Here is a 14,081-nt window from a genome sequence, read left to right as displayed (position 1 = left end):
AAGACACAGCAAGAAAAGGCACTTATTAGATGCTGGTCCAAGGATCTTGGACTTTCTGACTCTGAACAGTCAGAAAAGTTCTGTTCTATTGTAAATTACCCAATTTCAGACATTCTGTTATGATAGCACAAAATGGACTTAGACAGCCAGCACCTTAATATTGTCTCCTTAACTGATAGTCAGTTGACAGCACATTTAAAATCTGATGAGAAGCTTGGTACTCATGAATGAATCTTGTCCGTAAATTTCATTATGGAACACTGATTCTCAATTTTTTTGCTAGATATTAAAATAATCTTGGAAACCTTTAAAAATGGAGATGCCCAGGCCTGATAGCACACCAACTGAATCAGAGTGGAGTGGAGCCCAAGTAATGAACATATCAAAAATTTCCATCATGGTTTAAATGTACAGCAGAGATTGAGAATTCCTGTTGTAGAGTGAGGAAGCAGGGCCTAGTTGGAATTCCCAATAAGATTTTTTTTTAAAGATTTATTTATCTTGTAGACAGTGTTCTGCCTGCATGCCAGAAGAGGGCGCCAGTTCTCATTACAGATGGTTGTGAGCCACCATGTGGTTTCTGGGAATTGAACTCAGGACCTCTGTAAGAACAGCCAGTGCTCTTAACCACTGAGCCACCTCTCCAGCCCAGATTTTTTTCTCTTGAGTTTGTCATATTTCCCAGAGAAGACTCATTAGTCTTATTTTTAAAGGATGTAAATTCAGTTGCCAGGGTCCCAAATTGCAAATTATATAACCTTTTATACTTATTAAAATGCTTTATGTACTCCATAATTACGTTTCTGTACTGTAGGTGAGTAGAATGGAAACAAAAACAAAAAAGCCAGCAGTTGCACATCCTGCCAGTGATGGAGATGCTAACTTCCTTTTTTCTTAGAGTGTATTTATTCATTAGAAGAATTTTTTTTTCTTCTAAGGTATGCTGAACTAAGAGTGTTATGGTCTAAATACATCATCTACATAGTGTCTGCTCACCTTCAAGAACTGGCCCTTCCTGGAGGGCTGCTTCTGCACTCCAGAGTGGATGGCAGAAAGGCTTTTTTTCTGATTCAAAAAAACTGAAAGGTTGGGAACCAGATAGACAACAACCCCATAGAGGAGCATAAAAAGCGTCACCAGGTTGTGCCTTCCTTATTATCAAGAAGTTTGAAAAACTCACCCTCAGTGAATTTTTGAAACTAGAGAAAACAAAGCCAAGAACAAAATTGCAAAGGAGACCACCAGCAAGGAAAAAGATTTGAAGAAAGGCCATCCACACCATTGAGCAGATAACCGCCTTACAGTGAGCCCTTGCTGGGGCTACCTGGACCTGAGTGATACACCACATTCAAGCCACATGTCTCAGAATCTAGGAGATGGTGGCAGCAGGGGTTAGGATCAGCAAGGGTAATGGCATAAAATCAATTAAAAAGTCAAAACAAAACAAACAAATGGATACAAACAATATTTTACCTATATCACCATCAATTTTAGATAAATGTCTTAAATATTTGTAAAATATTTAAGATTAACACCATTGAACTTTTTTGGTTTACAAATTATAGGTTTATAAACACAGGGTGTTAAGACACTTAAATGTATTATAATGGTGAGCTACATATATACATATAACTGTATATATATGTATACACATATATAAAAATATATATTCTTTCAACTTTAAAAGTATCTCTCTTGACAGCTGAGTTTAACTAAACTAAGATTCTAATAGTAGTATTTCCCTTTATATTATAGGTATGTAACTATAGCCAAATAGTTAGACAACACAGAAAAGATACTGAGAATAATCAAATCATTAATATTAAAGTCTAGCCATCTTTTACTATTACATAAGTACGTATTATCATATAGAAAATCTGTTCTAAGCAAAGTATCTTTAAAGAAATGGTATTTATATTTTATATTAAGTGCCCTTATTTTACAGATTAGGGACTGAGGCTCCTTTATTGACTCCAGCCCTGGGGACTGACTCCCAAGGCCTTGTACAAACCAGGCAAGTGCTTTATCACTGAGCTACATCCCCAGCTCTCTGAGGGCCAATATACTAGCTTGTGCCGGCAGCACAACCAGAACTGATATAGTCTGGCCAATTTTGACTGCATCTTTTTCCTATTACTTTATAAATAAATTTTATCATTTTAACTATAATTGGAAAATTATCAAGTAATAAAACTATTTCTTCAGCCAAACAACTCTTTTCATTTACCCTTTTTTACTGAGCATTGTAAGAACAGGATGTTGTCTGTAACATTGGAGCACTTTCATAGCTTCCAAGGACTTTATCTACCGGACAAAGTTCACTTCACAAATGATTTGATTTAGCTGGAAAAAGCTTATGCAAAATCATAGCTTTAAAAACTTTTATCTCACAGTGACTTTATACATTGGGAAATAGTTTTCTGTTATCTTGATGTTTTCTTCAGATAGCCAGTTCTTCTGCTGTAGTTGGCTTAAAAGAGTTTCCAAAGACATCAATCTCCCTGGAATTTGTTGTTTTTGTAGCTCAAGAAGAGTGATCTTAGCCAGGCAGTGGTGGCGAATGCCTTTAATCCCAGCACTGGGGAGGCAGAGGCAGGCCGATCTCTGTGAGTTCGAGGCCAGCCTGGTCTACCAAGTAAGTTCCAGGAAAGGCGCAAAGCTACACAAAGAAACCCTGTCTCGAAAAAACAAAAAAAAAACAACAAAAAAACAAAAACCAAAAAAAAAAAAAACCAAAAAAAAAGAAGAGTGATCTTTGAGTATAGGTTAGAGACATTTTGCCAAAGATGTTCCTTATTTGTATCTTGTCTGCAGTATGAATGTTCAATATGTAAGACTTCAACACCCTTATAAAAGGAGTCTTCAATGCCTGTATCTTCAATTTCCATGGTTTCCTTGGAAGCTGGTATGAAAGAATTAACTGCAGGTTTACAATTTTCTGTGGGTATTAAAATGGCAGTAAAAGATTTGTTATTTATGTTTAATTCTTCAACTGTGCTGAAGAGGAATGAATTTTCCTGACCTGACAGTTTCCATGAAATTATTTATAAAGTTTGGATTAACAAGATGGTTAGTAATTATGTCATCTGAATTTTAAGATCTCAAAGCAATAGTTGTAGAATTTCAATTCTCAGAAGATGCACAAAATCCAACTACATCTAAATCTTGATTTATTGATGTTTTTAAGGTATCTTGTTTAAGAGGTGATAAGTTATTTTGTATGCTTTCTGCTCTTGGAGCTGGTGGCTTCACCAGAGCAGATGAATCAAGTAATTCTGCATGTTCTTGGTAGTACATCTTTGTTACCAATATTTTCCTTTGCTTCATTTGATACAATTGATTCTTCAGACTTAACTTTTCAGCACACTTCTTTCTCATTTCCCAATTTTCTCTTCTGAGATTTTTTCAGAAGTATCTTTTCCCTAGGTAATATTTTTAAATTCTGAAAAAGATATACTTATAGACTCTGATCAGTTATAACTATGTAACTTTAACTTTGAGCAGTACACTGGCCAAACAAACTTATTCAAGCACGAAAGTTCTACTTAAGTATATCTCTTAATTAATTTTTAAAAAGCATTACACTCTTCAATATATGACAAACAGTTTAGGTCTTTCAAATGACCAGTGATTAAAGCATAATCCAATAGTTAATTTTAATACAATGTAAGTATGCATATGCTATTTTTGTTGTTTCTTAAACTGCTTCATGAGTTTAAATTTAAAGAAACTGTCATCCTTTTAGGAGCAGTACACATTAGTGTTGCTTTTTACTCATGCATGTTCTCTCAATGGTAATCTTTCTTACTTTCTCTACTCAAGTCACCTTGAAAACTGTCCCTACAATGTGTCACCCTACTCAGCATTACTCCCTCTCTACTACTTCAAGACCTGACAGTCTTCAGACAAAGAAGATATTGTTGGGATTGCAGTGTGCTTTAAATAACAGATACACCATCTGATGTCAAAAAGAGTCAGCAGCAAAATGGTCACTGCACAGGAACCAAGAATCTCACTTCATATTCTTTAACCACTTTTCTGGTTTTTTTGTTTGTTTGTTTGTTTGTTTGAGACAGGGTTTCTCTGTGTAGCTTTGCGCCTTTCCTGGAACTCACTCTGTAGACCAGGTTGGCCTCAAACTCAGAGATCCTCCTGCCTCTGCCTCCGGAGTGCTGGGATTAAAGGCGAGCGCCACCACTGCCTGGCTTTTTTAACCACTTTTCAAGTCTTTGTAATGTAGAGGAAACCTGAAATTAAAAAAAAAAAAAAAGGAAAATAACAACTTTGATGTATTCTTTAAAACTTTGACTAATTCCTGGCCTACACATCTAAATAATCTGTCATTGAGTGTTAAAAAAGCAAGGCAACCATCCCTATCAATTAACAGAATCTCTACAACTATCACCACCCTGTGGTCTGTGCAGTAAGAAAACCAAGATATGGTAAGATGCCAAAGCTTTCATCTGAGAATAGCTCATAAAGCACTTCAGTGTCCCTTCAACTAAAATGTGTTGCTACAAAGGATAAAATTTATATATACTTCCTATGGGTTATACATTACTATTATATGGCTTGCTAGAAGTAGCAAATAAATGCATAAATTACAAGTTCTCATTTAAATCTACTTTATATAGGATATGTCAAATGGTTTGCTGTCGACAATTTTAGGCAGTATTAACGTTTTAACTTATTTTTAATGTTTTTGAGACAAGATCACTGTGTAGGCCAGACTGGTCTGAATTTCATGATCCTCCTGCCTCATTCTGAGTGCTAGGATTACAAGTGTACCATCATGCTCATCCTGTTAATATTTAAGTGAGAAGTCAGTTGAAACATTATTTACCTGAAAATAAAATTACTAATATTCCATTCTCTTTACTACTGGGACTTGCACAGCTCTACTTACGTGCAATTTAGTCTAATGTTTCTAGATGTTGATACCAATTGACTAGAAACTGTAACATTCAAGTTCTGAAAGAAGAACTCTGATGCCAAAAAGAACTGTGTATGTTTACATGTTCAGCCTCAGTCAACTGTGATGATATATCCTGAAATCCCAGCACTTGGTTGGCTGAAGAAGGAAACATTTTGTTCCTGTATTGACATTCTGAATTTAGGGCTCATTCTAGTATACTGAAATATATTTTATAGATAAAGGTATTAATGGCAGTGCCAGAATTTGACAGAAATAAATTTCTATTAGTTCAATAAATTTAAAGTACATTAAAAATAGTTGACAATAATTCATATTTCATTAGATGAGATTCCAAAAACATAACCAAGGCATTTACTATATAATTTCATGTTCCTTTATATAGTTACAATACAAAGCTTTTTACTCAAAACATACCTTTATACACTCAATCTCAATTAATTTAATTTATACTTTGTAAAATTCACATTTTTTTTCCCTCAAGTTTTGGTAAGTTTGCAAGATCCTAAAAGAAGAGCCTCTGTATGTAGGAAATAACTTTTAACACGGACACCTTTATGTAGAAAAACCAGATGATCTACTTTAGGGAGTAGTCACCAAATGAAATAATATGTCTTTGGAGAATCTTTCAACCTTGAACACATAAATATATTGGAGTTTTAAGTATGATAGGCATGTAACATGAATCTTAAAAGGTCTTATTAATAAAAACAAACCCAGAGCCAGGTACTGAGGTGAACGCTGAAAGGATCAGAGAAACAGAACAGGCTACATCCAACCTCACCTCGCCAATTTCTCAGGCGATCTTGTTTCCTCAGACCAAAAGCCTCTTAATCCTCATCCGAATGGATCTCAGCTGAACTGCTGCTAAAAGCCAAACGCTTAACAAGGCTCTAGTTCCTGGTCCTCACGCCTTATATACCTTTCTGCTTCCTGCCATCACTTTCTGAGATTAAAGGTGTGTATCACCAAGCCTGGCTGTTTCCAGTGTGGCTTTGAACTCAGAGACCAGAAGAATCTCTGTCTCCTGAATGCTAGGATTAAAGGCATGTGCTACCACTGCCTAAACCTATGCTTAATATAGTGGCTGTTCTATTCTCTGACCCCCAGATAAGTTTATTGGAGTGCACAAGATATCAACCACATAGGCATAACCAAAAGAGGCATTTAAAGGCAAAAAGAACACGTTTAAGCTTTTGTTACATTTAAAATGAGAATATACTTTTTATAATTTCATAGAGTATGCAGCATGCAAATAATTTCCTGTACCTACATGCAACATTGTATAACAAACCTTTATAAGTGTACTTTGTGGATATCTTTATTAGTAACTGGATTGCTACATTTCTGACCTACTTAGCCATGCTCTTTAAGAAATCTTCTAAATTGTTTCCTGAATAGTTTCTCACATTGGCTTAATTTTTTTTTTTTTGTATTTTTCACTATCTTCTGTAATTTCTCTAAATTCATAAGACAGCCACATTTCTTTTTGCTGACGTGGTCTTTCCTAGGTTGCCCAAAGTGGCCTTGAACTCCTGATTCTGTTGCTTCAGCATCCAGAGTGTTGAGATTACAAATTGCACCACCATGCCCTGCCCAGAAAATAAGCTGAACACTAAATGCATACAAATGAATTACTAGATTCTTAAAAATTAATAGTAGAAAAATTCAATTCTGAAATTATGCCCTCCGTCGGGACTAAAGGTATCTGAAAGATCTTTGACTTCAAATCTCAGAGCTAGAGCTATCACTATTATGACATTGGCCTCAACTAACCATGAATTAGATTTTTCTTTCTCTTTCTAAATATCACTGCATTTTGTGGAAGGCATTCAAGGAAACCAATCATGGAAATAATGCCATGTCATGTGAATTACTTGGGTTTATAATTTTTTCACATTATTTGTCTGAACCATTATTGAATAACAGCATCAGGACTAAAGAAAAATGTTAGTTTCAAAATAATTTTGAAGCAAATGAGAAACCAGGGTAGCTCTATCTAGATTATATATATTTATTTATTTATTTGTTCGTTTGTTTTTTTGAGACAAGGTTTCTCTGTGTAGCATTTATTTATTTATTTATTTATTTATTTATTTATTTATTTATTTACATTTATTTGTTTTTGGTTTTTCAGACAGGGTTTCTCTGTGTAGCTTTGTGCCTTTCCTGGAGCTCGCTCTGTAGACCAGGTGGCCTCGAACTCACAGAGATCCTCCTGCTTCTGCCTCCGGAGTGCTGGGATTAAAGGCGTGCGCCACCACCCCCCTGCTCTGGATTACTTTTAATACAAGGGGGGGAAAAGGAAATGGAATTATTTGAACTGCACTGACTCTCATATATATAAATTAAGCACATACTTCAAGTACTGCTTTATCTGTTTACCCATACAGAAGAGAAATTTGAGGCGCTGAGAGCTTAAATACTCTGCAAAAGTTACTAGAGCCAGGGAACCAGGGTTTGAACTCGGCAAATCTGGCTTTGGAACCTTGCCTTGGCCTCTGAATGAACTAAGTACTTACATATTGTTTCTGAAATATTTCATGCTGTCATTTAGGGCAAATTTACCTCACGATCTCTGCACTAACGGAAGAGTATAAATATCCTTAAACAAGACACAAGTTTTTAATTCCAGTCTAGCAGAATTTTCAAGGTTGCTCGTCATTTTTGGCATCAGTTTTCGCAGGAGAAACACAGGGTTACATTCCACCTGTGTGACCAACCTCACAGAAACCTCACCTTCCCAATTAGCGACTCCGATGTACTTTAAATGTAGTTAACGCAAGGAAAGGGCTGGAGCCACTCTTCCACCTCCGCGCTCAGAGCTCCCGCAAACTTTACCGTGTTAAACTTGAAGCCGGGCGGTGGTGGCGCACACCTTTAATCCCAGCACTCAGGAGGCAGAGCCAGGCGGATCTCTGTGAGTTCCAGGCCAGCCTGGGCTACCAAGTGAGCTCCAGGAAAGGTGCAAAGCTACACAGAGAAATCCTGCCTCGAGGCATCAAGTACAGTGGACTCAAGCCTTTGGGGGAACTGAGGACTAATAAACTAACAGGTGACAGACCCAGGCCTGGACGCCGAGGGCCACTGATGCACCCCCTAAGGGTGAGGCTGTGTCTTCAGGTCCCCCGGCGACTCACCGACAAAACCTCAACTTCCGGTCTTTGGTACGACCTGAGCGATTTCTTGCAGCAAACGCCAAGCAATACGCCCGGGTCAACCTGACCCCGAGGGGCGTGGCCCAGCGCGCCACTCCAAGGCGGGGCCTCAGGCCCGTACGCGCAGAGGAGCCCACGGCGCCTGCGCGGCGCTGCGCCCCAGGGAAGGATGTGTGTGTGTGGGGGGGGAGGAGATCGTCGACTCACTTCCGCTTCCTCAGGCTCCAGCCCCACCCCCTGGAGGCTGGTGCCGGAAGTGACGCGGGGCCCAAACGGCAACAACAGATTTCCACGTGCGCGTAAGGCGCCAAAGTCAGGTGGGCCGGCGGCAGCCAATGGGGGAGCGTTTCGTGTAGGTCTCTCTCTCGAGGCGGTCGCGCCAGCTCCGGACTCCCGCCAGTAGGGAGCGGGCCGAGCGGCGCGGAGGCAGGTCGGCTGCCGGAGGCGAGGTCGGAGCGCGAGCGGCGGGGCGAGGGAGCCGGGAGCAGCCGGGAGCGGGGCCTCCGCGCTGTGGACAAGCGGCTGCGAGGCGCACGGGTGAGGACCGGGCTGGGCGGCGCGCAGACGGTCGGGCCCGCTTTGTGCACGGGCTCGGCCTGGGCGTCCTGCGGGCAGCGCAGCGCAGGGACCCCGGGGTGGATGCGTCACAGCCGCGCCAGCCGTGGGCTGGGGTCCGCTTCCCCCGAGGTCAGGCCGGCGCGGCGCGCTTGCCTGCCGGCGGGGCCCCGAACACGGACGGACCCGGCGCCCCAGCGGAGCGGGCCGGGACGAGGAGGGCGCTCCCATTGTTTGGACAGAGTCGGTTGGACTGGGGAGTTAGGCCACCCAGACATCGCCAGGGTCGGTTTGAAGCCCTTTGGAAGGCGCCTGGCTGTCAGTTGTAGACTCTTTGAGGAGTGACCAACCGCGGCTTCCGAGCTCGCCGGGCAAGCTCCGCTTACGTTTATTTTTATTATTATTATTTTTAGACAGGTTAATCCTGGCTGTCCTGGAACTCACGGTGTAGACCTCGCTGGCCTTGAACGCTAAAGTAATCCGCCCGTCCCTGCCTCCCGAGTGCTGGGATTAAAGGCGGGTGCCACTATGCCTGGCTTCTGCTTGTGTCTTTAGATCAAGAGGTTGGACTTTATGGTTGGTACGCGTGACTGTGACTAATTCTCAGGAAAAAAGTAATCTACCTGCTAATTAGGCTCAGAATAAGCCACAGGAGAGGACAGTTGGCAGTTTCCACAAACCAAGGTGCTTTTTCGTCAGCCTTGTTATGTCATCATAGGTTATTAAGGACTTATGTGGTACAGCATTCAAAAAAGCAAACCAAAGAGGTATACTTCATCCCGAGTATTATGTATTACCAATAATTCTAAGTAAAACTTAATGTTTTAAAGAGAAACAGTTTACTCGCTGAGAAATTTGGAAAACCTAATAATGTATCCAAAGTACAAATTATTTCCTTCCTCTGATAGCCTAGCCTTAGTAGAAGTCTTAAATTTTACTAATTTTTAGCTTTAAGCAGAAGTTACTTACACATATTTCTTAAGTATTTGGGACCTTACATATATGGAAACTGATTGTTTGAACCCTTTTAAGAGCAAATAGATTTAACCAACTTGAGGAACATCCTTCCTTCCCTACATTTGCCTTTCTGCTAAGATTCTAGTCAAACACAGAGGAGACAGAATTTTTCAATAATCGGGTCGTATTCTGAAGCTAGATTTTGTGGTGTTGAAGATAACACTGAAGAAGCTGGAGTAGGAAGATCAGGAGAAAAATATTCTGAAGAGTGAATATCTTTAACATCACAGGCAAACAGTTCATTACCAACATAAATAGCAGAAATCTTGCCTTCCTAAGAAAGTATCAATTTAGCTTTTTTTTAACAGATAAGCAAAAGACTTGCTAATTGACTCTTAATATTAGAGATACTGACAGTACAATATCATGAGTATATGACACTGTGTGCATAACATTTTGATACTGCTGTAAGTCTATTATACCAAAGGTTTGTTGAGTTCGATTGCTTTTTAGAAGTCTTAAGATGTGTTCCTTGCATAAAAAAAATCTGTTTTTCTTTCTTTTTTAGGATATTAGAAATGGCTACTCCCCAGTCAGTTTTCGTCTTTGCAATTTGCATTTTAATGATAACAGAATTAATCCTAGCCTCAAAAAGCTACTATGATATCTTAGGTGTGCCAAAATCTGCTTCAGAGAGACAAATCAAGAAGGCCTTTCACAAATTAGCCATGAAGTACCACCCTGATAAAAATAAGAGCCCTGATGCTGAAGCAAAATTCAGAGAGATTGCAGAAGGTAAGTAAATGATTCTTCCTGCAGTCTCATGGGTATTTATAGTAAGGGCAATGGTAACTGAAAATTTTGTTCTGAAAGGTAGAGCTGAGATGAGAGAGTTTGAAAGAGATTTTTGTAATTATTTTGTTAGAATAGATACTTGGCCCCTGAGCAAGTAATGAATTATAGTAGATAATTTTGTTAGTTTACAATTCTAAAAATGTTGGAAATGTACCATTTTCCTTATTTATTTATATATAAAAATGGATGTTAGTAAGCCAATTTTTCAGCATTTTTCTTTATTAAATTGTTTATTCATTTTACATAACCACAGATTCCCCCTCCCATTCCCTCCTCCCACTCCTCTCCAACCCCTCCCCCAATCCCCTCCTCCACAAAGGTAAGGCCTCCCATGGGGAGTCAGTAAAACCTGGTACATTCAGTAGAGGCATGTCGGAGCCCCTCCCCCTGCATCAAGGCTGTACAAGGTATCCAACCATAGGTAATGGACTCTAAAAAGCCAGCTTATGCACCGGGGATAGATCCTGATTTCACTGCCAGGGACCCCTTAAGCAGACTAAGCTACACAACTGTCTTGCGAAGCAAAAATTTTTATTAAGTAACTTAAGAAACTTATTTTACTAAGTATTGACTTAATATAAACACAATAGTTTAAAGGTGTCTTCTTTACTTCATCTATTATTTCAAACCAATGTGTTTTTAAAAAACTGAAGCATGTTTTGTCTTAACACTAGTTCCAAAACAAACTACATCTTGCACATAAGTAGTTAATAGGCCTAACTAGGAGTTGGAATTAAACATTTACTTCAACTAAGAACGTGAAAAACCTGATTTTCTATTAGTTGGGTACATTTGATAATAATTCTTTAATAATACAAGTCACGGTTTTGCACAAAAAATATGAAGATGAACAGATTAATTTTGCCAACATGTTTATCTGTGATGATAGCTTTTATTCAACAAATATAGCATATTAATTGAAGAAATAATTGAAAGATTGTTCTAACTACTGATATGAGTTGATAAAACAAGTCCCTGCCTTGTTTTACAATTTATATTTTACATTATTGTTACTTGTAATATTTTGTTTGTGATGTGAAATTCTTTCCTGAAATAAATAGGTTGAAATCATGTATTTGAAGTTTACATATATATAATTTTGAATATTTTCTCTTCAGTTGCTAAGTGATTTTTATGTCTTTTTCAGCATATGAAACACTCTCAGATGCTCATAGGCGGAAAGAGTATGATACAGTTGGACACAGTGCTTTTACTAATGGCAAAGGACAACAAGGAAGTGGAAGTTCTTTTGAGCAATCTTTTAACTTCAATTTTGATGACTTATTTAAAGACTTTAATCTTTTTGGACAGAACCAAAACACTCGGTCTAAGAAACATTTTGAAAATCACTTCCAGACACGCCAGGATGGTTCCAATAGACAAAGGCATCATTTCCAAGAGTTTTCTTTTGGAGGTGGACTGTTTGATGACATGTTTGAAGATATGGAGAAAATGTTTTCTTTTAGTGGCTTTGATACCACCAATCGACACACAGTACAGACTGAAAATAGATTTCATGGATCTAGTAAGCACTGCAGGACTGTCACTCAACGAAGAGGAAATATGGTTACTACATACACTGATTGTTCAGGACAATAGTTGGTTCTCTTTGTTTCCACTAAGCCCACTTAGTTTATTCTTTCTCATTATGTCTGATGAAAAAACAGTCACTGTCTGATGAAAAAACAGTTTTCTGTTAACTATTTTGACAAATGCATGACTTTATTTACATTAAGCAGTTGGTTATAGGTATTCCATATATTAAATTTTTTTTTGACAGATTCAGTCACATTCAGCTAGTACACAACTCTGATTATTACTTTTCCTGATTAGGAAAGGTTCTTTTAAAAGATCATTTGCAAAAAAAAAAAATTTTTTTTTTCCTTTACCTATCCTTTGACTCATTAATTTGGCCACATTCCAAAAAAAAAAAAAAAAATTGCAGGCAAAACTCAATTTGCCTGATACATACTTAAAGCTTAAACTTTAAAAGTTACTATAGATATAAATTGTGTGAACTTGAATAATTTTTGCAGTGAACCTCTGCTAATTTAAAATAGCATGCCCTGTAGCACCTGTGACTTGGGTTACTAAACGTCTGTGAAACTGTAATTGAATCAGTCAGTGAAGGAGACAACAGGCTTTTGACTAATTGTCACTGAATGCTTTAGAAAGTGGTGGTTTAATTATCACAAAAAGATGCCTCTTCTACAGTAGAATTGGTGTAACAGGAATGATTGTATTGCACGTAGTTAAGCTGAAAAAGTTCAAAACTTATGATGAAATATTGCCAAGAGATTGTGTGTTTGGTCCTGGGCTAATGATTTTGTATGATCAAAATCATAGCTACCTAAACATTTTTTTTTTTTTTTTCATTTCTTTCTGTTGACTTTCTAGGTCTTAATGTGTGTGTGTGTGTGTTTTTTTTTTTTTTTTTTTTTGGTGTGTGTGTGGTGTTTTTCTTCAGTGTGTAATTTCTCTGGCACTTATCTTTATCTAGAGATTGACTAATACCTCATTCTTTTTGTAAAAGCAGCCAGTAATTTCTGTGCAACCTTATATGTGCAATATTTTTAAATCCTAAGAAGTGTGTGCTTTTTTTTGTTGTTGTTAGTTATTTCTTTAGTTCTGCACTTTTCCATGTTATACTCCATATGAGTATTAATCCTATGGATGCATATGAAAACTAGTAATGTCTCATGCAATATTGTGTGTGAGTGAGAGATATAAATATTTACAACCTGGTCTTTACTGTTGTCATTTTTATTATGCATTTTGGGGTTATGCAGTGTATAAAATGGGGCATATACAGATTAAAGGTCCTACTCTTGAAGTTTTGTCTAACCTTAAATCACCAAGATGATCTTATTTTATTGCCATTTGGTAGCTTCTGTTGTGTTACTATCTCATATTTCAGTAGCTTGAAGGTTTTGTTAACTAATTTTTATTTTATTTTTGAGAGCAAGTGTGTCACAAGGCCTTTCCTAATTAGGCCTGGTTGAGAAAAAGCAGAGACTGCATAAAACTGTAATTCTCTTTGGGAATTACCCCTCCTCTCAACACATGCTCTCTCTACCCCTCCATTCAAACACACAAACACAATCTCTTATCTCTCTTGCAGTACTTGGAATGATCCAAAGTATGTCAGGTACTCCTGTCATTAAGTACATTCCTAGCCCTCTGAGAATTGTGGGTGTGTATGTGTGCACATAAATATGCAGGTGCATTTGCCTGTGCAGGCCAGAGGTTGATGTTTGGGTGTCCTCTATTGCTCTTCACCTTATTTGCTCATTTATTTTTGAGGCCGGCCCTCTCGCTGAGTCAAGTTTTCAATATTTCCTAGACTAGCTCGAGGTTTGACCTCTAGTCAAATCTCTAGGTTTCTAGTATCCTCTGCCCCACCCCCCTCCACACACACACAAAGTACTGGGATTACAGGGATAGGCCACCGTTCCTGGCTTTTTATGTTAGTACTGGGTATGTGAATTTAGATCCCCAAGCTTGCATTTTATCTTATTTGCCATCTCACCAGCCCCACTTTAAGAATTTTTAAGAAAGTGGATTTATTTTATTCATGGATCTTATTTCCTAGAAGTTACATCTTCTATTATTTGGTAATAAGA

The 14,081-nt window shown here is 38.3% G+C and overlaps 2 protein-coding genes across 4 annotated transcripts; one reads left to right on the top strand and one right to left on the bottom strand.

Moving 5' to 3' along the window:
- Positions 1-1,693: 1,693 nt before the first annotated feature.
- On the bottom strand, positions 1,694-8,877 carry Thap5 (THAP domain containing 5). Its single transcript, XM_037210983.1, is given in 5 exon segments — positions 1,694-2,543; positions 2,759-3,027; positions 3,029-3,291; positions 3,293-3,442; positions 8,074-8,877. Coding segments are annotated over 5 exon segments (1,647 nt in total). The 3' UTR covers positions 1,694-2,382.
- On the top strand, positions 8,455-13,291 carry Dnajb9 (DnaJ heat shock protein family (Hsp40) member B9). Of its 3 annotated transcripts, none has more exons than XM_028882741.2 (3): positions 8,455-8,628; positions 10,172-10,398; positions 11,606-12,224. In XM_028882741.2, exons 2-3 carry the CDS (start codon positions 10,182-10,184, stop codon positions 12,055-12,057), a joined length of 669 nt encoding a protein of 222 aa, XP_028738574.1. In that variant the 5' UTR covers positions 8,455-8,628; positions 10,172-10,181; the 3' UTR covers positions 12,058-12,224. The 3 variants fall into 3 exon arrangements, with proteins under 3 accessions (XP_028738574.1, XP_037066404.1, XP_037066403.1); XM_037210509.1 differs by lacking the exon at positions 8,455-8,628 and adding an exon at positions 8,989-9,330 and having other exon boundaries at positions 11,606-12,057; XM_037210508.1 differs by lacking the exon at positions 8,455-8,628 and having other exon boundaries at positions 11,606-13,291.
- Positions 13,292-14,081: the final 790 nt, after the last annotated feature.

Source organism: Peromyscus leucopus, chromosome 14 (genome assembly GCF_004664715.2).
Source record: "Peromyscus leucopus breed LL Stock chromosome 14, UCI_PerLeu_2.1, whole genome shotgun sequence".
NCBI lineage: Eukaryota > Metazoa > Chordata > Mammalia > Rodentia > Cricetidae > Peromyscus > Peromyscus leucopus.
This window is presented reverse-complemented; position numbering and strand designations above follow the sequence as displayed.

What these genes read in the sequence shown, in the direction of transcription:
- Dnajb9 (XM_037210508.1), top strand. Translation starts at nt 10,182, where the DNA reads ATGGCTACTCCCCAGTCAGTTTTCGTCTTTGCAATTTGCATTTTAATG. An exon ending in ATTCAGAGAGATTGCAGAAG is followed by an intron (nt 10,399 to 11,605) that starts GTAAGTAAATGA and finishes TGTCTTTTTCAG; the next exon opens with CATATGAAACACTCTCAGAT.